We start from the raw sequence: 27866 nt of genomic DNA on the forward strand, positions 1-27866 counted from the left end.
AGTGTCTCTCTTCACTTGCTTATCTCACTTGTCTCATTTAAACATTTAAGCGTAACACGAACTAGTTTTATGTTGGATGTGTAGTACCGGGGTAGGGCGGGGTTTGTGTGTGTGTTTCTTTGTTTTATTGTAATGTCGGCAATACACAACCGATTCTTACAGACAAATATTCTATTATGTTTCAGCTTCCACTTCTGGACCCTATCTGTTTGGGTGCTTTTGAACAAACGATTCCTTTTACAAAAATGAGTTATTATTACATTTCGGGTCTTTTTCATTTTAAATAATGGGGTTTTTTTTTATGATTTTCCTTACAATCAATGTTAAGCTGTAGTTGGCCCAATATCGATCATGAACTGCCGCGCGTGTTTAGCTGAGTATTAATTACATTGTTTACGCTTTGTTGTGGTTAAATGGGGTTCGCTTCTGTCCTTAAAAGCCCAATAAGTAATTATTACGGCACGCAACCAATTAAGGCGCTCATCAATTGAAATGTCCCATTCATAGCTAACCAAGTGTTGTTCAGTTTCAGTTGTATTTTGTGCTACGTTTTAATTAAAAAAAAAAATAAATATAAGTTTTTTAACCATAGTTTAGTCGGCCATCATGAGTGCCTCATGCCACCAAAATTGGCCGAATGAGAGTAAATATGCTGCTCCATCTACTAAGTTCATCGTTAATAGTACTCTCCGTCGTGTGTACTGCGTTCGGCATTTGGAGTAGGAGCACTGATTCCGTGGCCAATTTTGCGTACCAGCTATCCATAAATAGTGTTACTTACTTTCGATAAATATGCATGATTGTTAGTTCATGTTAAATAGTGTACCTTCCGTTCAATGATTGGGGTTTGTTTTCTCTTTCTCGCTGCTGTGGTTATGCATTTAACGTTATTATCTTACTGCTATCGCACGTAAACGTGGTTTTTAAAACATTTACGTGATGTTTCTTGTTTTTTTGTTTATGTATTTTTTTTATCTATTATTTGATACCGTTTGTCTAAACGTTTCCAATTGTGTTTACGAAAAGTTTGCTCGCATGCTTTTGCGCTTTACAAATGTAGGTTTAACGAAATCGACAAGCTGACTGTTTGAATGATCGCGCTATCGTATAGTTGATGATTTACTGTTTGAATGAACATTAGATGTCGTTCAATAAACTGAAATACAATCTTGCGTATGTATTACCTTACAGAAACAGGAACGTATGCGTGAATGTGCTGAAGAATGGGCTTTTTTGCGTTGAAAAACTGAAAAGATCCATTCCGAATATTCTGTCGCCATTTTACTGATTTAATTGCTTAGGTTTTGCCCGGTTACAGTATAGGACTTTCATCTGCCAATCAAATTTCACGGCCCTTCTGGTAGACGCGTCAAATACATTACTACAACTCAATTTAAACCTTCTAAACCTGCCTTGTGCAAGTGAATGGCTTAGAAAGAGATGACAAAAGATTGGATCGTCCGGTGTCATTCTCATGACATGATCAGCCTACCATTGTCTGGCGAACCTAAGTTGCTGTACGTAAAACTCGTTGAGCCCCTTTGAGCGACTCATTCAGTGTGCTTCCGCCCATACTTGTCCAAACATTCTGAGTAATCATGCGAGTAGCGGAACTATCAAAGTTCTACAGTTCTTTGCTCCTCACGACAGGTGTTTTGAGTACAGAACATCCCTCAGACCGTAAAAGCACCATTTGGGTTAGTTGCCCTTTGACTCAACATAGGTGAACTTTTTGAACCTCAACTACAAGAGTGCGGTAGGCTATCCGTCAAGCCATTTTAGACCTAAAAACGAAACAACTTGAGCTGGATAGTCCGGTATCGTTATCATGACGTGACATGACCCAAATCCAAAATCAATGTAGCGACCTACTTCTACACTATCGGAAACAAAAGATCTTTAAAGAATGTTCCCACTGCATCATAGAAGGGTAGGAACTTTTGATGTTCCATGCAATCCTTGTAACTGATCGTTACACACGTGGCATAAAAGTCAATGCCAACTTTACCACCTTACCACTGCAAACTAATCTAAAATGTGAATAAACCGTACTCGGAAGGATCTGAATAGGATGAAAGTTTGTCATGTTTGTGCTTGGTATTTCTTGGTACCGTGTATATGATATGTGAGTTATGAGTACGATCTTTCTTGTTTTGTTTTGTTTTGCTTGTGCCTAATGTGCTCATGCTGGTACTGATCGTGTGTGATGTGTATGGAGTTGGTGAGAATTTTCCCGACAAGAGGAAAAACGCAAACATTTGTGCCAATATTGTGCTTTGATTCCGAAAATTCACAAAACGAAAATTCTATCTAAGGCTATTCTCTAGGTGGACGAGGAGCAAACGTGAAGCGGACAGGTCCAGACATTTCCTTGTTTAGCCCAAAGCCAATTGTAATCGATCGTGCCCTTTCGGGTGCGTGTGAATGATGATGATGTGCGCGCGGGTGTTGATGTTTGTGGTGGTGATGATGACACACATACTGGGTGCATGATGTTGCATGATGATGGTTGTGATGGTGGTGCATGCCTATTCTCTACGGTCCGCATTTCTGTCTGCTTTCTATTTCTATTGCCCTACAAACACGGGACACTCTACAGTAGCGTTCAGCAGCAAGCACAAAATGTATTGGAGGTTTTAAAGCGGTTGGTGGCGCCAATGATGTGGGAATGTATGATTCACCTGCTGCCCGTTTGGATCGTTCCCAAATTGCGCCCGAGGGACAGGTAGAGGTTGTGCATGTTTTAATGAGTGCGAAACACGTTTCTGCACCGTGTTTCGGTTGTGCTTTGTTTGGTTATCATTGCTTGTTAGATCAACGTGTGTGTTTAACGCACGTTTTATTGTGTTATTTGTTCACCGCTCTTTTTTGCATGGTTTTGCTTCGATGTCACCACATTACATGGGGTAGTTGTTTTTACGTTTTTCCTTTCACCTTCCATGCTCCCATTTCATGCTAGAAGAATTTGCACATTCATTTGTTCTGCTTCGCAAAAGACTGTTTCACGATTCAACTGTGTTGTTTGCTGATGTTATGCGCGATCGAGGTTTGGTTTGGTTGGTCTTTGGTGGCTACACACCCTTACCGTTGCTGTTGTTTTCCTTCACTTTAGAGAGATGTTGTCACATCCTTTCGTTCACTGCTCTTTTCTGCTGTCTATTCTGTTTGTTTTCACTTTAATGTTTTCACATTGCTCTTTTGAGACCCCTTAGAAGACTTCCGATTCCGATCAACTTCAAATGTTTTTCTAGCTCCTTTGTTTCGATTATAACTGGCCAACTGGTTTTTAAATTCAAAAGTTTAGAGTTTTAAAGCATTTGTTTGTTTTAGCGGTTTGCAATAGGATAAGAGGGAACACATGCTTGCTCTTTTGCACATCTATTTTAGTATCAAGGACAAATCTGGGAGTGCAGGTAGAAAACGAAAATAAACTGAAAAAAAAAAACACACACAGTAATGAAAATTTTTCAAACAATAAATATTTGTAGCCAGCCTAATGACTTTTACATATTTGCTACCACCATGTCTACCACACCTGATGGTGTAACACTTTCTCCTCAACAGACTGAACGTTATGAAAGCAAAGCTGTTGGTCCGAATGAGAGGAAAGCAAAAGTGCACAATTAGCCGATAGACGCACTTTGGTTCATGGTTTACCCGGTACCGGATCTTTTCCTTTTTGCATTCCTTATTTCGTCTGGCGATTGTCACACATAGATTACACAAAAGTTATAAGCACTACAGACAGCTAAATGGTATTCGTAAGGGTTTGTTGCTTCCCCTAAAGCACCCGGCCTATTCCATGCCCATGTAGATGAATCGGTAGGACTGTGCCAGAGGTTATATCACAAGAGTATTAAAACTATTCCAAACCACCAACGTATGTACAAAACCGAAACGAAAAATATTCACAATACCTAAAAATAATGAAATTGAAAAAGGATGAAAGAGAAATGTTTAAAACTATACTAAATTATAAATTAATTCAGATAAAAAAAAGAAAGACAAATAAAAAAACAAGCTGTTTACAACTTAAAGGTTTTGCTTCTTCTCTTTATAGTACCCCTTTTATAGTCACTGAATGCACAGCCTTCAGGCGCGTCGGTCAACGTCCTTTCCTGTGTTTCGCTGCATGATGTCTCGCCTTTACTCTACCTATTACTGACTGTATTTAACTGAATCGCTGTTTTTTCTTTAAATACTTAGCTACTACGCAGTACCGTACCTAGGCCTTCTCTTAGTAATACTTAACTGAATAGTCGAATGATAATAAGCCTTGTGTACTTTGCTGTCTTTCTCTTCATGTTTTTTTATCTCCCTATTACCCTAAGAAGCCGTTCTGTTACAGAATAATAAAAAAACATTAATCTAAGATGAAGAGAAATCCCAAATTGCCACCCGGAGACCGGCAAACTGGCCACGGGTTGGTTTGGATGAAAAAGGAACGGGGTACAACGCTTTGAAGTTAGGCTAGTAACAGAAAGGCACAAAACAGTACTATAACATACGGCGAGATTGTGTTTGAGTTTGAGCATAAATATTTTTAGGTTCTTTACGTTTTGTTTTCTCTTACTTTCCTCCATAGTACATACAGCTAACTAATTCACTCAACAATAGATTTACGCGGGAATAAAACATAAAACATGATAAATCTTCTAAAAAAAAACAGCAGTGCATTATAATTCGTCCCTTTTAAGTGTCTTTAAATTGTTCTTGTTACACAGGAATTGTAGAGGAAAAGCGGTCCCTTACTGCAGTAATAGCTAATAGTTACACGGAAATCAATGTACTTTCTCGTAGCTTCACTTTTGCGATGCGTCTAGCTGTCTGTTATTCTCTCTCCGGGTATCCAAATGCAAGCCATATGTGTAATAGTGTACCAAGTTCCACTTTGTTCCCGTAGTGATTTATAGTTTTGCTGCATGAGTCGAAATAGTGTCCGAAATAGAGTGGAATTAGAGTACCGTGTTCGATCACGGTGCGTCAAATGCTTCCGGTTCAGCTTTTGTTGAGCACTATTAACAAAACCCCTTTTCCGTCGTTAATCGTTGAGACTCTTCGCCCTCTCTTTTCAATTTCATTAGATAATTCTGCTTAAAGGTCCAGAGTGCTTATCAGTATGGCATATGAGTAGTGGTAAAATGGGGGGGTTTATCTTGTTGTTACAACAGTAGTTTGTTCCGAAAAAAGGATTCGAAATAAAATGTCACAAACACTCCGTGTTGTTCTCTTTGTAGCCTTACGAAATTTGTTGTCGATCGTCGTCATTCGTCGTCGTTCCGTGTTTACTGTTGCTGTCGTCGTTTTGGTTACTATCTTCGGTGGTAGATGTTGTTGTTGTTGTTATTGTTGAAGTTGGTAGTAGCAGCCGCAATCGCAACCGAAATTTGTCGCCATTTCTTCGCTGACGTCCATCGGATGGTACTCCGCTTCCTCTCGCTTTTTTTTTGCTCGGTCGGGTTACAGTTTTTACTTTACCGGTTGGTTCTTTCACCGTTTAGTCCTTGTGCAATCTTCCAGCATCTTTGGGAGCCGTTTGTCATACGAAATCGAGTTCGGTTCGCTTGCGGTACATTCGTCGTTCCATGGTGCGTTCGAACCATTTCTTCAGCTCGGACACGATGAACACACTCGAGGTGAGCGAAACGAGAAAGAGCAGATCCATTGCCGAGAGGGCTTCCGTCTGGAAGACCATCTGGAGCGGCGGGAAGTAGATCACCAGCAGCTGACCGAGCAGCGAAAACCCAACCGCCAACAGGAACATCCGATTCGTAAAGAGCCCGATCTAAAATCGAAGAGCAGACATTTTAATATTTTTTCTTATCGATTAATCATCGATGAGCATCTGCGCAACCCACCTGAAACACACTCTTTGTCTGCGATCGGCAGCTAAGCGCGTTCCACATGTCGAACAGCACAAAGCAGGTAAAGGTCATGGTCGTGTCACGGCTCGTAACGCCCGTCCCGTCGGCCATCTCGCGCTGAAACACCCACAGCGTACCGAGAATGATAATGCCGGCCGACAGCAACACATTGATGATGAGCGATTTCGAAATCATCGGCTGCTTCACGTTGCGTGGCTTCTGCTTCAGCACGTCCTGATCCACCGGTTCCACGCCGAGCGACTGTGCCGGTGGCCCATCCATGATGATGTTGATCCACAGAATTTGCATCGCATTTAGCGGATTCGAGATGCCCATTAGCGTGGACAGCGCAATCAGTGAAAGGGCCGCAATCGAGGTACTCAGCTGAAAGCGGACAAAGTTGCGAATATTCCAGAAGATACCTTTGCCTTCCTCAATAGCAGCACTGTAAACAGGAAAGAAAGCCCGTTTTAATGGGATTATCGGTGGCATTTTTTCGCCGGTGGTTTAACACTTACATGATCGTGTGGAAATCGTCATCGACCAGGATCATGTCGGCAGCTTCCTTACAGACATCGGTACCGTTTTTGCCCATGGCAATACCAATGTCGGCGCGCTTGAGCGCCACACCATCGTTAACTCCATCACCCGTCATGCCCACAATGTGGCCATTCTGCTGGAGTGCTTTCACGATCGCCAGCTTGTGTTTGGGAGTCACTCGATAAAATACGCTGACTGTGTTGATGATCTTTTCCAGCTGCATCTCATTCATCTGGTCGATATCATGTCCAGACATTGCCTGCATGTGCACGATGTCTAATCCAATTTTAGAAGCTACGAGTAAAAGGAAACGATTTTATTAAAATATTTGTTGTTAGAAGGAAGACGTAAAAGAGAATCAATGGTTGTAGACAAATTTGGAAAAACACGAGAGACTGCGACGGACTGAGGGAAAACCCGCAGGGTGCACCCAGTTATTCCAGTTAATGAAAGGTCAGAAGGAAGGAGAGAAAGTTGGGTGCACATTCCACGAGGTCTCGAACCCATATTTCTATAAAAGCGAACGTTTGCTGAACGGTAGCACAACAATCGTATATCACCCATCGAACCGAACACACACGATGAAGCTTGTAAGCACAACACTCCTTCCACAGTCACAAAGTTGGAACAAGTCAAAGCTAATTCTGTAACTCCCACCCTTCCTCTTTCAGTTATTTGCACTCTGCGCGCTGGCAGCGCTACTCCAAGTGTCGATTGCCACCCACGACCTCAACGTACCGGTGCTGGTACCGGTGCCACATATCAAGAAGGTACCGATCGGCATCCCGAAGATTGAACGCACCAAGGGCGAGATCATCAAGCATGTACCGGAAGCGGTCATCAAGCGCGTCCCCGTCGAGAAGCACGTGGAGGTGGAAAAGGAGGTCGAGATCGTGAAGCACGTGCCCGTCACGAAGGAGATCGTCGTCGAGCGTCCGGTAGAGGTAATCCGCGAGGTTCCAATCGAGAAGGTGGTCATCGAAAAGGTGGAGGTACCGTACGAGGTGATCAAGCACGTGGAGAAGATCAAGCACATCCCGGTCGAGAAGCACATCGAGGTGATCAAGGAGGTGGAGGAGATCCGTGAGGTACCGTACAAGCGGTACGTGTTCAACAAGAAACCATTCCCGGTGCCGTACAACGAACCAGAAGAGGTGCAGGTACCGTACACCGTCCCAGCACCGGTAGCACCGGTTGTGGCTGTGGTAGAAGCGGAGGAACCCTCGCTGAAGGACAAGTTTCACAATTTGGCCGGTAACTATTTGCCCGATCCGGTAGGATTTTTCAAGAAGATTGTAAAACATTAAGAGCGATGGTTAATGGAGTGAAGTCTAAGAGTTGTGGTGCGGCAAGAAGCTTGAATAAAGATATTTATTGAACTCGATTAAAACAGTTGTATTATTTTTCTGCATAAAACTAACACAACATTTTAATTTTCTGCATTTTATATGATAAATTAAATTATAATAATTAAATTTATTTAATTATTATAAATTGCTATTGAATTATAATACGATTTTAATGTGAATATCTGTTGGGTAATGAATATCACTTTGAATCCTTGAGTGAATTGTATCTCTGGAGTGGTATGAGATAGCAGGAAAATTTTGTTGCTCAAATTGAATAATAAATATTTTAGTTCGAAATTGATGTTTTATTGTTCCAGTTTTGGGACACTTTGACACTTTTCTTACGATGTCTGCCACTAAATTTCGAAAGAAAAAAATCATTCCAGTAACGAACTTGTGCTAGCAAAAGATAACAATTCAAGTTTTTTTTGCATTATACGAATCATTTTAAACAGTTTGTATTACTTGGGTAGCATTAGGGTGTCCTCCTTCGTATCATTGGTAATGATGATTTAATGTAGAATTTGGAAGCGCAATATACGCTACTGAAGACAATTTCTTGAAATAATCTGTACTTTTGACATATTTGTGACAACTACAAATGAAACAATAGTAATATATATTCACATTTATATTGTGTGGCAAAAATGTTCTGTACTTAAGCGGTTCTCTAATTAAATGTAACCGAAATAAATGCAATATTTCTTACAACAGTGCTTTGTTTCATTTATGATAATTAAAATTGAATCTATTTCAAAATGTTTGCTTGATCCCCCTTTCTTTTAACTAAAGAAAGACAAAAACAAATTTTTAAAAGTACGTTAAGCGCCCAAAAGGCTGATCCTCTTGATCTTACTTGATCGTTCATTGAGAAATGTACTCGAAGATATGCAAAGAGAAAATAGAAAGAAATCGTCTGTAGACACATCGAACAATCAAGAATAAGGGAAACGATAAAGGAGAATTCCGCAAAAAATTGACAAAACTCTATCAGTCGAGGAACTGACTCTATCATAGCAAGGAGAATAGATACTACATAGGTTTTTGGTGGTGAGAACTCTGATAAAAGATCTTAACACTCGCGAGGTGTAGGTGTGATACATGTGGATCACTACTGAGCTGGAAAAGTTGCGAAACAAAATTTTAACGGATGTCCAAAATGAACAAAATCTTGAATAATATTTCCTAGAAGTGGTTTATAATTTTACTTATCCAGTTGCCTGTCTCCAATGTGAAGTTAAGGACGTAGAGAGGAGTATAATATTTTGACCTTTACATTTATGTTAAACTACTATCTCAATTGGGAGTAACGCTTTATCACGCGATATATATTAGCAACATGACTAAAACAGTAAACACTACAAGTGATTACAACAGGAATCTTTAATAATCAAATATGTTATTGTGAAAAAATCAGAATAAAAATAATCATTATGAACAAGAGACACAGAATGAATGACAAAACGAATTGAGCAATTCGGAAAGTTTGCATACCTTTGGTTAAGTAAGGTTGCTGGATTACATTCCTTTGCACATACCGATCACATAACACCCAGAGAGCGACCCTTGGGAACTGTACCCTTTGCCCTTCCCAAACGCTGGCAAAAGGACAGGTATAAAAGCGATTGTTCGAAGGTACTCTAACGTATTAACAGTTTAACTTCCGACGAAGGCACATCCCATAAGTAAGCAGCTAGCTAGAGAGATTCATAGCACACATCATGAAACTGGTATGTTAGCATCAGCACACTGTGCCTTGCAATAGAAGGCTTGCAGACATTTAAATAACTCGCTTGAATTACCTTTACAGGTTCTATTCCTCGCCACGGTGGCGGTTCTGAACGCGTCACTGTCCCAGGCAAAGTTGATCAAAGTGGAAGTACCAGTGGCGGTACCTATCCCGGTCCCGGAGATTCAGCACATCGAAAAGCGCGTGTCAACCATTAAAGAGGTGAAAGTGCCGTACATCCAGGAGGTACCGGAAGAGCATGTCGTTACCCACGTGAAGGAGGTGCCAGTCGTCAAAGAGGTACCGGTGGTGAACGAAATTACCGTGTACCGTGATGTGGAGGTCGTTAAAGAGGTACCGGTTGAGAAGATCGTGCACCGACGCGTTGAAGTGCCCGTCGAGGTAGTGCGCGAGGTGGAACTTATACGGGAGGTGCCAGTGATCAAGGAGATTCCACATGTCAAAGTCGTAAAGGTGATCAAGGAAGTTCCGGTCGAGGAGGTAATTGTAAAGGATCTTCCTGTGGCGGAACCATACCCCGTGAAGGTACCGATCCATGTGCCCGTACCGGTTCAAGCGCATGAGCTACACCTAACAAAGTTCAACAAGTTCTCCCATTTGCACGGTCTTAAAACACTGCTGGGTTAAGCCCAACAGGTGTCAGTCAAATCCACGAGAGGTTCGTCTCTTACTCCCCAAAATCCTTCGTTCCCTTCATGTACTCTGTTCATGTCAATAAAAAGAAAACCTAACTTATTCAACCTATAAAACAAATACTTACCGATTGCCATGGCCGTTTCCTGCGAGTCTCCCGTAACCATCTTCACCAGCACTCCACTCGAGCGCAGCATTTCGATCGATTCACGTACGAGCGGTCTCGGTGGATCAGTTATTCCCACCAGTCCTAGGTATACCAGATCCTGAAGCGATGTGCCCCGTGCAATGGCCAGTACCCGCAGTCCTTTTCGACCGATTTCGTACGCTTCCTGTAAGAATTCTGCCTCGTTCTGTTTGTTCAAAGCGATCGGCTGGCCACCGTACCAGAACTTTGTACACTGGGGCAACACCATCTCGATCGCACCCTTCACAAAGAAGATCTCCTCCTTCGTGTTAGCGTACTTTGGCACCGCCTTCACGGCCATCATTTTCTGTTCCGAGCTGAACGGGTACTCTTGAATGCGCAGGAAATTGTCCGCCGCCGAATACTGACCATTCTTCATAGCCGCCGCCAGCAGGGCACCTTCGGTCGGCTGTCCGAGCAGTGTGTCATTTTGGATGATCGCATTATTGCAAACGACGCCCGCTTCTAGCAGCTGGTTGATACTGGTTTTCGCATTATCCATACTGTTGCAATCACGGATGTGAATTTCACCATTGTCATTGTACCCAGCGCCGGTCACGTCGGCCATATAACCGTCGGACGTAATAATGACGGTGACCGTCATTTCGTTCTTCGTGATCGTACCGGTTTTGTCCGAGCAAATGACGGTAACGCAGCCGAGTGTTTCGACCGTTGGCAGTTTCTTGACGATGCAATGACGTTTGGCCATGCGCATGACTCCGAGTGCTAGCGTAACAGTCACCACAATTGGGAGACCTGAAATGAAGAGCGTAATTGAATAATCTATTGCATACATTTAGGCGATTTGGAAACTTCTTTTATTTGAATTGTTGAGCTGGCTTGTGCTCAGGCGATAAAAAAATGTCGAGCGAAAAAATCACTTGATGGCAAAAGAAAATTCGTAAGAAAATTTGTTTCTTCCATAAACACCCACGAAAGAAAACGGAACTTCAAGCCGTAATCTGGCAACTTGCCAAAATTATTCGATAATATTAAGCACACAAATAGTGTATGAGTCATCGACTTCACTTCGAGCGTAACATTGAAACTATTTCCCTTTTCCGGTTTGATTTATTGTAATGCCGGAAGCGGACTTGAGTAAAAGAAACACGACCATAACTAATGCGCTGCTCTACTACCCTTGACGCTAGTTGGCGAACGTCAGCAGTAATTCGTTTGCACCATTTATCACTTGCCAAAATAGCAGCGATATTGGTGTGGGATGTTAAGCGAACATTGTGATGCTTGTCGCGTGAGTGTACCACGATGCTGCAAGCAATCTCGTGCGCTCCACTTTCGGGACTTACCTTCCGGGATGGCGGCCACGGCTAAGCTGACGCTGATGGTGAACATTTCCACCAACGGTTTGGCCTGTATCCAGCCGAGCAGCATAATGGCGCCGATGATGCAAAAGGAGTAGAAGCTTAGCTGGGCACCGAGAATGTCCATCGATTTTTGCATTGGCGTTTTGGGCGCTTCCTCGGCTTGCATCATTTTAAAGACTTCGCCGAACTCGCTGTTTTCGGCGGTGCTAACTACGATACCCTGTGTGGAATGGAAACAGAAATGCTATTGATATCATCGGCGATATACTTTCCTTGATAAGCGCGACGTACCTTTCCATTACCGCACCTAACTAGCGTGCCCATGAAGGCAATGTTCTTCATGCTGGCATGATTCTTGGTGTTGTTGGCGTTCAGCACCACCTCGACGCTTTTGCGCGCCGGTTCCGTTTCGCCGGTGAAGCTCGACTCATCGATCGACAGATCGAACGCTTCGAAGATTCGAATATCGGCCGGTACGCGATCGCCTACGTTGAGATAGACGATATCACCTGGTACGAGATTTCTAGCCAGAAACGTTTCTAGTCGTCCTTCTCGTAAGCTAAGTAATTAAAGGGAAATGACATTGAGATTTTGCGCGCATTAACATGTGTTGCTGAATACTCACCAGTGACATTCGGGAGGGACCAGCTTTTTGAGCTCCTCCAGACTCTTCTCCGAGCGATACTCTTGGATGAACGCAACCGTTACGACGATAATGATCGCAATGGTGATACTGATTGCATCATCAAACTGTCTCATACAGGCACTCACGAGGGCGGAACCTGCAAAACAAATGGGACAACGAAAAATCATAAATAAACTCATTGTTTCCGTTCTGTGATGATTTCAGCTTACCCAGCAGAAGAAGGATCAGTGGATTTTTAAACTGCTGTACATACTTCATCCAGGGTGGCTCATCGTCCAGTGCGTTCAGTTCATTGTACCCGACGATCTTGGAGCGACTGTTCGCCTCCGACCATCGTAGCCCGGTTCGGACATCGACCCGTAGCCGGGCAGCAACCTCCTGTGCCGAGTAGGCCGATGATTCGGCCGTCGACAGGAGCATTTCCTTATCCGCGTCCGTGTCGTTTGTGTTATCTCCACCGCCTCCACCACCACCACCACCACCGCCTCCGGTGTCTATAGCACCGCTCTGTGAAGCAGAAAATGCAATGGCATAGAATTAGTAAATGGTGCGTTATGAGATTGATACTGCATTAGTAAAGGAATATTAAACATAAAAACCGTGCTGGACGGGAGAAGGCAAATTGGGGGAAAATAATGGAACGACCACAACAAACTGAGCGATTTCAACCATTCGTGGGTTAACAGGGATCTCTCACAGTGGAACAGCACTGTTAGGTGGAATGTTAAGAGCTTTAGTCAATCAATCCAGATCAAACAGCGGAGGACACACACGCAAATAGCAACAATCTACCAAATAATTTCTTTTTATTGGTTAGTATTGATTCGTTCAATTGCTTCATAATTTATCGAGGATAATATTTATTTATAATACACTAATTTCGGTCTTTTTGGGACTTCTTAGGATAAGTCGAAAACACAAAAGCAGCTGAAATTTTGTTTGTTTTAGCCATTGTTATCTGTTGCAGTTTGTGGTACAATAACACAAATCCTACCGGCATTTTGTAGCGTCGATCACTGCTTAACGAAACAGTTGCTGCTGTCACAAAGATACGCAAATATGTAAATATTTTAGCTGTGTAAATTTGAAATCGAAATCTACTGCTAAGCTGTTGATTTTAGGCTGCGGATTGCATACTTTAAGGCAACGATTTATTTTCGTAAGTTGCCCTCTTTTAACAGTTCAATGTAAATCTGTAATGTTTTAAATAATGTTTAGACATATTTCTTAAACTAAGACACACTCATCCTCAGCTAACTTGCCACGATGAATAAAAGCTTTGCAAGAATTCTTTTGATCAAAAGCAATTAAAAGTTCGTACTGGAACATTCAAGTCAGGGGAAGTGATTGGAAGGTAGCAAAAAAAGACCTGTGTTTCTATAAATAACACAGCTGTAGACTTCTTCATACGTTGTCAAGTTTGATAAGATTGTTGCCGTACACTTAGGCGAATTATGAACTCAACTTTCTAGCCATATGAGTTTCCACTCAACTCACCCTACGAACTTGCATGGGACGAAAAAAACTTTCTGCACAAAACTTTCACCACTATCTGCAGCGTACAATGTTACACATGGGAGGAAGATCATGAACCGACGACTTGTTTTGTCTCCCCATGGGTACCACACGTACACGTTTCTACTTGCTTCCACAGTTCTGTCACGGTAGTGATAAATTTTGCATATTTTCGTACCGGGCAGGAGCGGGCAAAACAATCTTTCGACGGTTTCAGCAGACGCTACCACCGTGTAAGCGCGTGCTGCGGAAAGAACTGTAGCTGCAGGGAAGGAAGTTAATAAAATACATTCCACAGTAAAAGGTGTGCGACAAATTTTGCCTCTTTTTCCCGTTCCTTATTCGATGTTGCTGAATGGTTTTCCTCAACTCATCTCCGCGGTGAAGGATATATATTACACTTAGCTGCACTGCAATTTGCTGTAAAATATGCATCCTAACGAACGCACTCACGGCGAAGCGAAGATGATGGATGAGTCAAATGCATGCGTTATGTTAGCACGATATGACGGGTTGTTATGCATCCATTATGAAAATTAGATACGTTTTTGTCAACGGGATGAAGTAAAATATAATAACTTCCTTCAAACAGTACCGTAGCCAAGTTTTGTCATATATTGGAAATTTAATTTAATATTTATTGCCCAAAAACAAATAGTTTCCTTTCGTATGTGGGGCCAAGCTTTATATGGCCGCTTGTGTGGCCGCTACACGAATGTTTGCTTTGTCTTTAATGAATGCCCGATACATTCGCTTCACCGTACCGGGTGTGCGTGAAGATACAAATGACGGCAACGATGAGCAGAAGCTGCTGTAACACAGTACGTCATTCGCACACGGCAGGAGCTTAAGGATTCAAAGAAAACATAAATTGGCCCACGTCGTTAAGGTGGTTGGTACACTCGGAGCTCGGGCTGCGTGCCCCGACTGTTGCTAATGAGAGGTACCATTCCTACGCAAGGAGTTTAATTCCTTTCGCAGTTGAGCAGGTTAAACATGGCGGTGGAGATAGAAATTATATAAATGTGTCCAATTACTACTGCCGTAAAGCAGCAGGATGTACCTTGCTTGATGGATTAAATGCTAAGCGCGTTGGAAGGGAACCCTTCCTTAATTAGAGAGCAGAAGACTTGCAACAAATGTGGGAGCATTGTTTTGTTCTTGAATTAAGTTTACTTTAAAAGTTTACTTTAAATAATTAGAAACAATAATTGATTTTCTTTCTTAACATATATCTGAACAACATGAAAAAAAGTTTCATTTTTGTTCCGTAAAGCGGTCAGCATGGTTTCGGTTCTTGATAGTTCAATCGAGTACCTCGTTCGAATAAGACGAATTAATTTGCATGCTTTCACACTTCACAAACGTTCTTTTGCCGCAATCGGTAATCGAATAATGGCGTTATGAAATCGTTTCCATCCATCACCCGTCGTCGCGTGTCGAACGCACGGGCCCAACTGTGACCCCCTTCCACAGGAGCCGTTCCACAAAGTAATGTTCAATTTGCATACCTGTTCCCAGGGGTACGGTAAGATTTCCCAAGTGGAAGCTTGAGCACCTAGATTGAAATAAAAACCCGAACGTTGAGGTGAGCCCTCTTGCCGCACGCTTTGTTTTAGTTTTGCACTTCGCTTTACATCTTTCGCCATGGACCACAGCGTAATGCGGATTGCGGATTTGTAAGCACACTAGCGCCACTGGTAGATGGATGCCCATTTTCCAATCACGATCGAACTACCAGGCGCCTCCATTGTCACAGCTTCAGTGGCAATTGCATCAACAGGCTTCCCTTTTGTGGCATATTTCACACTGGAAAAAAAATTATCAATTCTTCTTTCTGGCCATTCTTTAAGCGGACGCAAAAAAGCCACGATCTACCGTCAGGTTTCGTTGCCGCGGAATATTTGTGTGGGTTGTTTTTATTTTCTTTAATTTTTCAAACCGATAATCTTGTTTTTCCGCGGAAAATAAAAGCACACAACACTAACCACACTAGCCATGGGATCGGGCCTCGCAGGCTGAGGCCCACACTCACTCGGGGCTAGTGGTGGCTGAGGTAATGAAATTTTTATAATTTAATCCTCGCCATCATGCTTTTCATATCGTCGGGACTGCTCGCTTTTGGGGCGAGCACAACGGCGCGCGCGACCGTGCAGTTGTGTTGTGTACGTTTCCATAGATTTCCACAGTGCCCGCATAACGCTCACAACCTGTTCTCATGGCATCGGAAGCGATAACGATGCTTTTTCCACTACCGAGCAGAGGGAAGCTAATGAATTGCTAGAGCGGCCACACACAGAGTGGCGCCAGGACACAAAAGAATCCTTTGCATTATATGGGTGACGGAGAGGGAGAAGAGCCGGGAGGGATTAGAGATACGTACGGACCGGAGCAAAATTGAAGTTGAAAGAGTACTGAACTTTACCCACCAGTTTAATGCCGGTGCGAAGGAGACAAATAGCATCCGAAAGAGGTACACTCTTAGTTAGTGTGTAAGTGTACTAGCAAGGTTAGTAATAAAAGTAACCGGACCGACCTGAAAGCGGACTGGCGGCAATCGTGCCAATCGTGCCAGTGGCTTAGGAAGGAATGGAAATAGATTTCCTGGCAAGGAGAGCTATATTTTTGCGATGATGGAGAATAATTTTACCCGAAACCTAAAGCATAACTTTGCACAGGAAGTCGACCAAAGCGACCCGCTCGGCGACGTTACGCCACGGTGAGAAGTTCTTCATTTTCACCAAGTGCCCTCAGCTTTTCCAGCTGAACGAACACAACAGCATCCTTATTTTAAGAGGGTGAAACTTTTGAAACCAGTACCAGAAGGCGGTTGGCGAGCAAATGAATTAAAGCTGCTCCACTGCAGTGCTTTCTGGTGACGTGACCAGGATTCCATGATGAACTTTCCCCGTGGACGGTAATGGACGTGAGGGCGCATCCCCGAGTACGTCATGACCCGAAGGTGTTGGTGTGAAAATTTTGGCCTGATTGTTGTTGTGCTGCAGTTTCTTTCCATGCCATTCCATTCTTGTTAGTTCGTTTGCATAATTGATAAACTCAACTGTGTCCGCCCCGTGTGAGGTGAACAGTTTTCGGGCTGGACAAGTTTCTGCAAAACATCCCCGGAAGGCGGTACCGGGGTGGGCTATGAGATAAATTTTTCCCACCGGGTCGGCGCCGAGAAGTGGTCCGGTTCATATTTGCCCAGCAATTAGAAGAAAGGGAATTCATTGGGGCGAATCGCGATGGAACCGTGTGCTCCGTTGTAGCGGTGGGTAGAATTTTACTATTCACGTAAACATAAAAAATGTGAGAACGATGTGTTAAAGTTATTCTATAAATAAAACTTGTGCAGTGCTTCTTCAACAGGTGCAGATGCACTAAAATCCTCTGTAGAGACGACGCGCAATTTATGGCATCCATGGTTGCGCCTGACAACAAAAGAAGAGCGCATAAAAATCGTATAAACTTCAGGCGCACACTCACTCAGCAAATTTGAAAACAGCACACAAAACTAGCGGAATGATAAATGACAAATTACCAGTTACCAGTCGCATCCGGTCGCAGACGGGCACAGCTGAAGGGATCTGGTACGAAGAACTTCGCCGATCATGCCAATTGGACTAAGGATTCGTGACATTGCGGATTTGTTGGCGGGGGAGGTGGTTGTAAAATTAGCTTTAAATCCGATTTAATCGCACGGAAAATTAAATCCCTTCTCAATTGGATAAACTGTGCCAAGCTTGTTAGAGTATTCATTCATATTAATCTACAGAACAAATATGAATCCGCACAGAGTCTCTTGAATCCCCGTCGATTCGAGAATCTTTGATGATTCAACGAAGATAGGGATTCATGAATCTCCTGGATAAAAATTCTGACTAGCTCATTCAGATGCATGAATGTGAGCCAGATTTACTCAATACTAATTCAAGCCACTTTTATAGTTATTTTATTTTGTTTGGATTAATAATTCCATTGACTGTAGGTCGTAATAATAGTTGGTAATATTTTTAAATGCTTCAATCACAATAACATGTAATAAACAATAAGAATTATTCATTATTTTAACATTTTTAATCTGTCAAAATAAAGCATACAGCTCATAGTGGCGCCATCTGTTGGTAAACGGTCAGTTGGTATACTAACTAATTTAAAAATACGTTAAGCAATTATATTAACTTTAAGGTATTTATTACAATCAAGTATAAAAAAGCAGAGCGAAGAAACTGTTGATAACATTCTGCGCACGTTGTTGCTCCTGGAATCGGGCGTCATACATAAATCCGTTCGCACGTTTGCGGTCAAGGACTTATACTACCAGTCACACTATGGAACCGGGGTCGCAATGGGATTTGCAGATCGGAGCAAACGATACGTTCCTGCCCGGTGCACAGGGTGCAAAACTTCAACGACCGTCCAACCGAAACGGGTCCCTCTTTCCGCCACCCCCTTTAATTACGGCACAGGGCGACTCACGCAAACATCTTTCGCAAACACACGGTTTTTCTTGCTCTCCCCCAAAACCCGTTTTCCAGCGGGTTGTTTGCGTTCGCTTCCGAGTGTTTCCCTCATTTTTGGTTCACCCTACCACATCGACACTATTGCCACCGTTATCGTACGAGGAAGCTCGCAGAGGAGCGGTTTCGCTAGCTTAAGTGGTCACGGGAAAACAATTCTCACCCGTTAACGGTGTCGGTCCCGGATGGTTGGCGGACAATCTCTCGCACCGAAAAAGGACAAAGTTTTATCTTGCCGGCCGGTCGACAAAATAGGTGTGACCGCAGTTGTTTTCCCGTTCATTTTCAACCTCCTTTTTTTCACTGGCGTGTGGTTGTGTTGCGTTGCGTGGGACCTGTCTGGTGGGTTGGCGCTACTTTTCCGACTCATTTGTGTACCGGATGGATCCGCGGTATGCTTCGGTGTTCCGGTCGGTTTCGAGGACTGCTTTTCGCATCCTCTATTTGATTGTGGTCCTATGCAAACTTCACCATCGTGTTGAGAACATTTTTGCGAGTGGCACAACAACAGTGTTGCCTCCAACAGGAATGGAGAGACAAGATTAGATGATTTGAATGTAAATTCGGCCAGGCTTAAAATATGAACTGTCCGGGATGAAGCCGCTCTAGCATAAAATCAACATAAATTAATAACCTAAATTGAACTTTTTTTTAATAATCCTATCTTATTACTAAACAACGCAGTATAAATTATTTTCCTTTTTAAAGAGCCCTACTTTAGTAAGGACAAACTTTAAATGAAGTAACGACAGTTGTAAAGATAAAATTAAGTGAATCTTCCCTGAAACACGTCCGCTAGCAGACAGAATCGAAAACGCAAAAGTCACGCAATTATCATAAATTACCGACGCAGTAATACCGAGCAACAAGCAGCCTTGAAATTAATTTGTGTGATACATTATGTGTGCGCGTTTTGTTGCGAGCAGAGTAAGAAAATTAAATCCAGATCCGATGTAGTATAGAAAGGCTCAACTAGATGACAAAAAAAGGGAAGATGGACACAATTATGCTTTCCCGAGAAGGAGAGTAGAGTAGGCCCAAGCTATTTCCACACCACAACTCCCTTTATGCTGTTTAAACACGAAGAGATATTGGATTTTCGGTTGCATTTCCGATGTTGCAAAGCGAAAAAAGAGTGAAAAATAAGGAAAGCAAGCTTTTTGAATACCCGCCGACAACATTTTTCGGAAACTGGACATAGTGATGCTAAGCAGCTATGGAAAGGATTTGCAGATGAACAAACAATTGGTGAAGGTGATAAAGAAAACCAACACATTAAAGTCTGCAACCGTGCAACATCTTGTTTCAACCGTGTGTTGAAGAGAGTTACTTCCACTGACAACAACAAAAAAACAAGTACACAAAAAAAAAATACAACATGGATACATCCTTGTTAAAGGCGGAATTGCTTTCACCAAGGGTGGAAGAATTGTTTTAGCAACTTTTTGTTTTGCTTTTTTGGTTGTTAAGTTTACTTTCTTGTGTGTTTGGGTCTCGCTCTGTCTCACTTTCTCTCTCAAGTTTTCTCCCTTTCTCACACACCGAAACAGTGACATGAAAAAGCGCAAATCCAATTTATGTTTTCGATTCCGGGCTGCTTTGCTGTGCAGCTTTCCTGCAGCGGTTGGAAGTTTTTCTTTGCGACGTTTCCTGCGGGATGGATAGCTTTTCACGAGCAAATAAACATTGTTAATGCTACTGGCTTTTTTACTTGCTCGAAGATTTTTCCATCCTTGTTTGCTTCGTTTTCTCTTTTTTTTTTGCAACAATCAGTTCCACAGTAAGTTTTGCTACTTTTTTTTTTGCTGTTGGTTTGGTTTGTGTGAAAAATGATTTGAATGATATCGTACCACGGGATCCGTTTAATCATTCTGTCTGAGCACCAATAAACATTTCTGCCCCTTCCCCCTTTTGCCGCAACGTCACGTCCTGTTGCATATCTTCAGGCGCTTGTTTTCTGCCATTAGGGATGGCTTCTTTTGTTGTGGCCCGTCCATAATGGTACGGATGATGATTTTCTCCTATTACGCTTTGTCGGATACCAGAAACAATAGAGTTGCTGATGATGAGGTTAAATGTATTTAGAAAATATAAAATAAAATAGGACAAAACAACTTTCAGTGGAAAGTTTAACAAAGAAGTGGGTGTTTGTTGGGTGGGTAACAATTGAATCCTATTTTATACTTAGTTTTGATGATGTTGTTGTTTAAAGTGTAATTAAAATAATAAGATCAGATACTTCGGGGGCGCTAAAAGAGGGCAAAAATACATTCAAAACTGCCAAGACAAATTATTTATACACAAATTAAGCTTTAGCACCATTTATTTCCACACGTTTTGCGTTTCCATCCATCATTCAACGCTCACACTACATCTGCAAATGAAAAGCTGTCCTTGCGCAAATGCACCTTTCTCTCCCTTAACTCTTCTGATGCTGTGAACCAGCGCGGAAAGAAAATTTCCCCTAGCAGCTGATCCCAAGCTGATGGATGTCTTGCGCTTGTTTTTACATCGTTTGCAGACGGAAGACGTTTTTTTACGTGCTTCTACCATCACCACCCTGCATTGTTGGTGATGGTATTGTTTCATGGCAGTAAGGACTGTTTGCCAGCTCGTTAACCGCTGCTTGTGCTAATGGCGTCAAGGCACCGCGGGCAGAAAGCCACTAGCTTCAAGAAACGCGAGATAAAGGATTAAATTTGCCCGAAGTGAACAGAAACAACAACAGCACAAAAAAATACCCAAAAGCACAGAAAACTAAGCTTTAAATGGTACGTATAATGGATAAGGCGTAAAAAAATGAAAATGTAATAAAAACCAGTCTGAAGGGAACGAGCGGGAAAATGTAGCAAAAAAAAAATGGCAATATAGATTAAGCGAATGTTACCGACTTCCAGTTCCAGCAAACTTGATCTCACCCTGTAGCGACGAAGCGACAGTAATGAAAGTGTAGTAATTGCAGTTGTGGTTACTAAATTAAATGAAACTCTGCAAGGGTTCCTACAGGGGCAAGAAAATTGGTTGATGATTGCAAATGCACTTTTGTGAGTTCATTCCAGTTTAAGCAGCATGAATGCAAAATTCAAACGCGCAAATTGTAATGTCGTGAACTCTTCGACCCAGTTTAAACGGGTACGATTCCGAACTAAACCGAGCACTCTTAGTAATGGTTGATGGTAGTTAAAATATTTTTAATAAAGTAATACTAATCCTGGCAGTTATAATCATTATGATAAGAAAGTATCTTGCTTTAATGCTTTAAACACTTACTTTGGGTTTAATTTTGCATTCAACTCAATTTTGTGTAGTTGTCGAAATGGTTGTTTTAATTATCTATACAATATATTATTGTTTACATCATCATATTTGCTCACTTCGGTAACTCACTAGCATAGGCTTATCTTAAAGCATAGGCCCTCTATCGGATTGTTTGGCCATATTTGTCGGAAGTGTGTGAAATAAATGTTGAATATTTTCTTTGTCCAATTTAATCACGAAAACATTAGCACACATCTTGCACAACATAACAGAAAGTTTGCTGTATTTACTATAACATTTTTGTACTAAGATCGATAGGAAAAGATTGTCTTGCATCAGCGCCCTCTTTCGGATTTACTTAACAATTGCAAAGTGTTGCTTACATCAGGCTACAATTTAGTAATGTTGTATAACATGTTTTAAATCTCTTCTTCTCTAACTTTTTAAACTCGTTTAAGTAATCGTTAATACATAGCTAAAAAGCTTATAGCTGTATGTCTTCTGCACCATATCATGTGTCATAAACAACTTTAGGTTGAATGTTTAATTTACTCTACATGCACAAATTCTGCCCAGCTTTTCAGCATTACATTTTCATTGCTATCATAATTTCACACACGATTTACAACGCAAACGAAGCACGGTAAGTCGATAAAGGCACTCCACACTCGCGCAAAATTACGGCGCTTCGCGGCACCGTGGTGTGCTCCAAAGAGAATCCAACACAAGCGACACAGCGACAAAGAGCGGAAGGAAAACAGAGCGTGGCGACTTTCACTCGGATGGGTCGGTGGGGAAAAAAACTCCCGTGATGCTTTTTCCGCTAGATAATCTTGCCGAAATATGAGTGTACGACTTCCGCCGGCGCATTAGTTTGTAGTACCTAGGTCAGGAGCTGGAATTGTACTAAAGCTCCCGTAGGTGGGGATTGCCATAAGTATAGCGCACACAAAAAAAAAAAAGCCGGAATGCGAATGTCCCGAGGGTTTATTTTGCAATCCTACACATATCATGTGAACTATTCGCGAACAGTCGTCCACATTCGAGTCGCAAATGGAAATGGTACACGTATCTGAGAGTGGCATTTGAAACTTGTGTTGCAGAGTGAGTGTGCCTGGTAGTGTAGAATAGAAGCGTGAGGATGTTAGTGAAAAGATAATATCACAGGAAACCCGTACCGAATCGGAAGGATCCTCCACCGCTGGCCAGCCATCCGATGGCGGCCCCAAAAACGGTAGGCAAAAGATATTTTAATTAAAGTTCCGGTGGGTGAAAAATTTGCTTCCCTTTCTTCTCCCCTTTACCGCCCACCGTCTAAACGGCCAGAATGGTGCAGGTTTGCTTTTTGGGAAGGTTGAACATTTTCACATCGTCGCGGTTGAATTGTCCTTGCGAACCATTTTCACCATCGTTCCGAGACGGAACCGTAGTGCTGGAAGAAAATTTCGAACATTTCAAATTGTTGGCAAAATATCTCAATCAACTTTAGGTACTCCAGAGAGAGAGAGAGAGAGAGAGAGAGAGAGAGAGAGAGTACTCCAGTAGGGGTTTCTAAGTCTAAACCTCAATGTTAGGTTTGCAGCCGGGAAGCAGAGCGCCTGACCTGACAAGCTTTCGGGGTACCCCACAAAAACCTCTGTATTGAGTGTTTTACTACCGAGTTCTTTGGCGGTCTGGGACCAAAAACCCGATATAATCTGCAGCCTCGAGATTTATTGGCTGAATGATGATCTTTTGAAGTTGATGAAGAAATTTACCCATCGGGCAATCTTCAACGTCCGGTGACTCTTCAGTACACCGGCTCGAAGTAACATGATAGTTACGGAAAATGTACATAAAGCAAAGTTCTATAACGAAGGCCACACACATCCCGTGCCTGCCCCCGGGTAAGTCTATCGGCTTTGTAGAAGCTGGAGGTGCATTCTCTCAGCACCAGCAATCCACAACCAGAAGGCACTGGTAAAAGGGAATTTATCCATCGGTTAGCAACTCACTCCTTTCGTTCGTGGCATAACCAGGAGCAGGAGATTGATATCTTTCAACCATACGCTCTGCCGACGTCGTCAGTATCTTTAATGTTTTCCTTTTATCCCGTGTACGCTGCAGGGCTTTTAAAGGTGCGTCGTTAGCAGGTAATAGTGGATCGGAGTGACGCTGTCTTTACGGTGCCTTTCCAAATTCTGATGGATTACTGTGAGCGTATTTCCTCCTTCCTTCCACGCCTTTTCTTTTTCATGTTAGCAGCGGGACCACCAGAAAGATGGTTCACGACCCTAACCTCAAACATGAATTCTACCCCACACGAACTGCCGCCGGTTTTAGTGTACACGCGCTGGTTGGATTTTCGCAGATACCATCGTCAGCATAATTCGACGGCACCTTAACGAACTAAGCTGCCGGAAGGATCCTTTTTCATTCCATTGCTTCGTTTCGTACCAGCAATGGAGCAGCTTCCGAACGGTGTGTGGTAGTCAAACACCTGTTGGATTTTCGGTAGGACACATATTTCATTACCTCCAGCCAGAACAGATGTCAACGCACGGCGCAAAGCGCCTCCTTCCCGACGATGAGTTTGGGGATTCGCTCCCCAACTTTTACACTGACAGGACGATCCATTCTCCTTCCAGGGCACGTTCGGATTTCAAGCTGGAAATGAAGTTAACCCACGAACCCGAATGTTTTCACCATCAGCCACAAAAAATACACAACTCCCAGCGCAAAATCACACACTAGAAGAATAGAACTAGATAGAAGTAGAATTAGATGTAATTTTCTTTTCCTTACGTTAACTGTTCGGGTTTGAGCAGTGCCATTAGCATTACATCCCCATCCGGCAATTCCTCCCCGTAGGCGTCAATTTGTCATCACATTTTGGGTGAAACAGTGCAAAGGTACAGGGCGCAAAGGTACTCGATGTGCTAGACCTTTCCTAGCATGATTCGGGCTTTCCTAGAGAAGGGCATCCAATCGTGACGAGATAGGCCGAAACAGAAAGCACTCACAACTGACAAGGGCAACTGGAGAACCGGTTGCTAATTTGAATATTTTATTAGATTCACATAAACAGGAAGAAGTGCGAGATTTTTCACACTGTGTGTACATATGTGGAGAAAATTATATCAGCATAGAAGGAAAAGAAAAGAACCAAACACGGTTGGAAATAAATTTCTTCCAATCGAAGCAAGCGTTGAGACAAACATTTCTCTTGAATTCGCTTTCGGTAATATTACGCCTCAGGGTTCTTCTGTCAAAGTCGTACCTTTGGAAAATATTGCAATGTATTAATCATCGATGGATTTTTTTTTTCGATGAAAACCCAATATCGAAAACGGAAGATGATTGACGACATCTTTCATCGAACGGAGCAATTAATAGAAGACCTTCCATGAAGTGGCGATGAAGTGAAGCACCACATGCTGGGGGTCTCATAACAGATATAATCCCAGTATGATGAAAATCGTCCTTTTCACTAGAACTTTGAAGGCAACGAAAATATAAATGGAACTTGGAAAAAGTAACGTTTTCTTGCGTTACTTTGAAAATCTTGCTTGAAAATGTTATTGGTGTGTGGTAGTGCAGTTTATCGAGGCTCAAGCTTTCTCAAGCAGCTTTTGGTAAAATATCAGCTAAGATATTACAAGAATAAGATAAATCTGACATAAATTGTATAAACATTGGACTGGTTGTTTCCTTTTAGACTTGACAGGTTGACAAGTCATGGAAACGTCACTGTCCTGCAATGACACTCAAGATCGTCCACAAGAGTGGCTGATATCAGCTTGTTCAGTACCAATCATGCTGCCCTGGCCTATTTGAGTGAGCTGGGCAAGCGTTCAATGAACTGTGCGTTGAATCTAGCACAACACAAATGACATCTTCAGTGCCTGATAAAGCCTGATTAAGGAGTCAGGAGTCATATTTTTAATATGTTCCTACCCGGTACTGGTAGAGTTTATCTCTTCGCGATTGATACAGAAGGAATAAATCGATGTGTTTGTAGGCAGAAGTGCATAATCTTTATGCTCCATTTCCACCGAACATATCAACAAACAAACAAATAATAGAAAAATAAAAACATTGTGCAGCTACCGTTTTTGCAGAAACGATGCATTTCGTCGCAATCATCGCGCTTATCGTGTTGGTAGACAAACAAAGCCACATACAAGCGGAATTGACCCCCCACGGTCAGCTTCTAACTGACGGATCCCACAACAACAGCAATTGCAGTCGAACTTCGTGCCAATTTAATGCGCTAAAAAAAACATAATCAGTGACTAAATATGTTTCCGGGAGCGGTAAGATTTTAAGCCCAGGGCGACTTAACGACTTAACAGGGCGTTATCAAATTGCAATTGCCCAAACAGAACGGTTGTAAATCGTTTGTTTTGTGCCGTAAAACGTGCTAGTGTGACCGCATGGAGTGAAACGTTTATATAAGTTTCTTATTACTGCCAGGCAGGCAATTTCGAGCAGGTGCTGTGATTGTAACACGATATCATAACGAGCGTTTATAGAAACGGGGAAGTGTAATAATCGATAACTCTCGCTCGGTAGATGATTTTTCTTTTTTTGAGGATTACTTTGTTTGAATATCTATTCCAATATTGCAATTGGACCTAATGCCTGTTGGAACTTTTTATGGGCACAACTGTATAGCTGATTACAAAACAAAACTCAACGCACTGAGTGGAAAACAATTGCATAAGAACAAACATCCCATTCCCTGTGCTATTTGATCCCTTTGAAGTACTGGTGAGAACGGTTTGGCCCAAGATGGCATTAATACTTCGCTTTACACCTCATTAGGTAGCAAGCAAATGTTTGAACGTGTGCGCTAGAAATGAAGCACGCGTTGTACAGAGCCGCAACAACTTATCATCACCATTTTCTGGCTGCCAAAGATGATGATGATGATGATGATGAAGCAAAATGTGCACAGAAGGGTAGTCACATTGTTAATCCACGAGTAAGTACGGTGTAATCAATACCGTGCTTGTTTCTTAGATTACCAGCTGTAGCAGCGAAAGCTGGGTAGCGTTTTGAATGCATCATTACCTCCATAAAACCGTAATGGAGGACAGGGGAGGAAAAATAAATTAAATTAACTTACCAAACAAAGCCTTCCTAAGTGAATTTATAATAAAATGGAAAATTTATGTATCAATGTGGAATGGAAAATACTTGGAAATTTAATCCCCACACAATACAAACCCCTCCTTGCGATCTCCCCCTCGCGGTACTGTTTGAATGATCAATTCGATTAGAATCTCAACAAGGTAGACATTTTCGATCCACATCCTTGAAGGACATCGACTTGTTTTTAAATGTAAAGTGAATAATTAAAAAGGATGAAAGACGTCTGACATAATCGAGCGAACAGAAGGCTCTTTGCACTGTAGCGAAGCGTGGGAAATCGATTTTCGTTGTGAAGAAGTTCCACCTGAATAAGGCAACGGTATCCAATTGGTTGAACAACAATGATTGAACATGAATGTTTAATAAGTTGTACAAAGTAGTAAATGATTTTGTTTTTTTTCCTTTTTTAGTAAATGGAAATAATTGTTTTGGAGGTTTTTCTGACAGTTCTATTGGGAATTACTGGAAAATGGCAATTAAAGGAGCTGCCGTTGATCTATGCAAGCACTGACTTTCCTACTACTTGGTAAAATAAGTCTAGTAAGCCGGAAATGGTAAGCATGACCTGGAACGTTGCCATTGGTTGACGCCAAGAAGAGAAAGAGATAATTGAAGCTAGAAAGGTATTAATTGATTTGTTTTAATTAATACATAATTAACTATAATTAAAACCAAAAAAATTGTAACACATTACAGATTAACTTCCTACGCGTGGGCCATTTCGAGTCGATGTAATAGCCATGAATATAGTCTTTATTAATGTCATGTACATCAGTTTCGTTATTAGCAATCACGGCTGCTCATTAATCATTCATAACATTAAGTTACCAATCGGTATGCGCGCCCCAAGCGAAGTAGCTTCGCTATGCTTTTACGCTACCGCGGCAGCGACAACAGCTGTAACAAATTAGCACCATTTTTATTAGCATCGACCAGTTCATATTCTCAATCCAAGCTCAATCTATTTGCAGACCCAAAGCAACAGATTGTTGTGACACACAAAGCTATTACTCAGTGGTAAAGCTGACAACATTCGGTCCTTATTTTCTCACGCTGGTTTTGTTTCAAACGAGTTCAACACAAACCGTATGACACATTGATATCAACGAAACAGACCTGTCTAGCAACTGCCAGCAGTGAAGG

The 27866-nt window shown here is 42.1% G+C and overlaps 3 protein-coding genes across 3 annotated transcripts; 2 read left to right on the forward strand and 1 right to left on the reverse strand.

Moving 5' to 3' along the window:
- Window positions 1-5396: 5396 nt before the first annotated feature.
- Window positions 5397-12763, reverse strand: LOC128299630 (calcium-transporting ATPase type 2C member 1). The gene is made up of 8 exons (XM_053035644.1): window positions 12504-12763; window positions 12274-12430; window positions 11940-12207; window positions 11631-11868; window positions 10264-11079; window positions 6383-6698; window positions 5859-6309; window positions 5397-5785 (listed from the first exon to the last, which is right to left on the reverse strand). Exons 1-8 carry the CDS (start codon window positions 12712-12714, stop codon window positions 5540-5542), a joined length of 2703 nt encoding a protein of 900 aa, XP_052891604.1. The 5' UTR covers window positions 12715-12763; the 3' UTR covers window positions 5397-5539.
- Window positions 6986-7711, forward strand: LOC128299632 (titin-like). Its single transcript, XM_053035646.1, has 2 exons — window positions 6986-6994; window positions 7076-7711. Exons 1-2 carry the CDS (start codon window positions 6986-6988, stop codon window positions 7709-7711), a joined length of 645 nt encoding a protein of 214 aa, XP_052891606.1.
- LOC128299633 (mantle protein-like) lies at window positions 9475-10130 on the forward strand. The gene is made up of 2 exons (XM_053035648.1): window positions 9475-9483; window positions 9564-10130. The coding sequence occupies exons 1-2, from the start codon at window positions 9475-9477 to the stop codon at window positions 10128-10130; spliced, it is 576 nt and encodes a 191-aa protein (XP_052891608.1).
- Window positions 12764-27866: the final 15103 nt, after the last annotated feature.

Source organism: Anopheles moucheti, chromosome 2 (assembly GCF_943734755.1).
Source record: "Anopheles moucheti chromosome 2, idAnoMoucSN_F20_07, whole genome shotgun sequence".
NCBI classification, from domain to species: domain Eukaryota; kingdom Metazoa; phylum Arthropoda; class Insecta; order Diptera; family Culicidae; genus Anopheles; species Anopheles moucheti.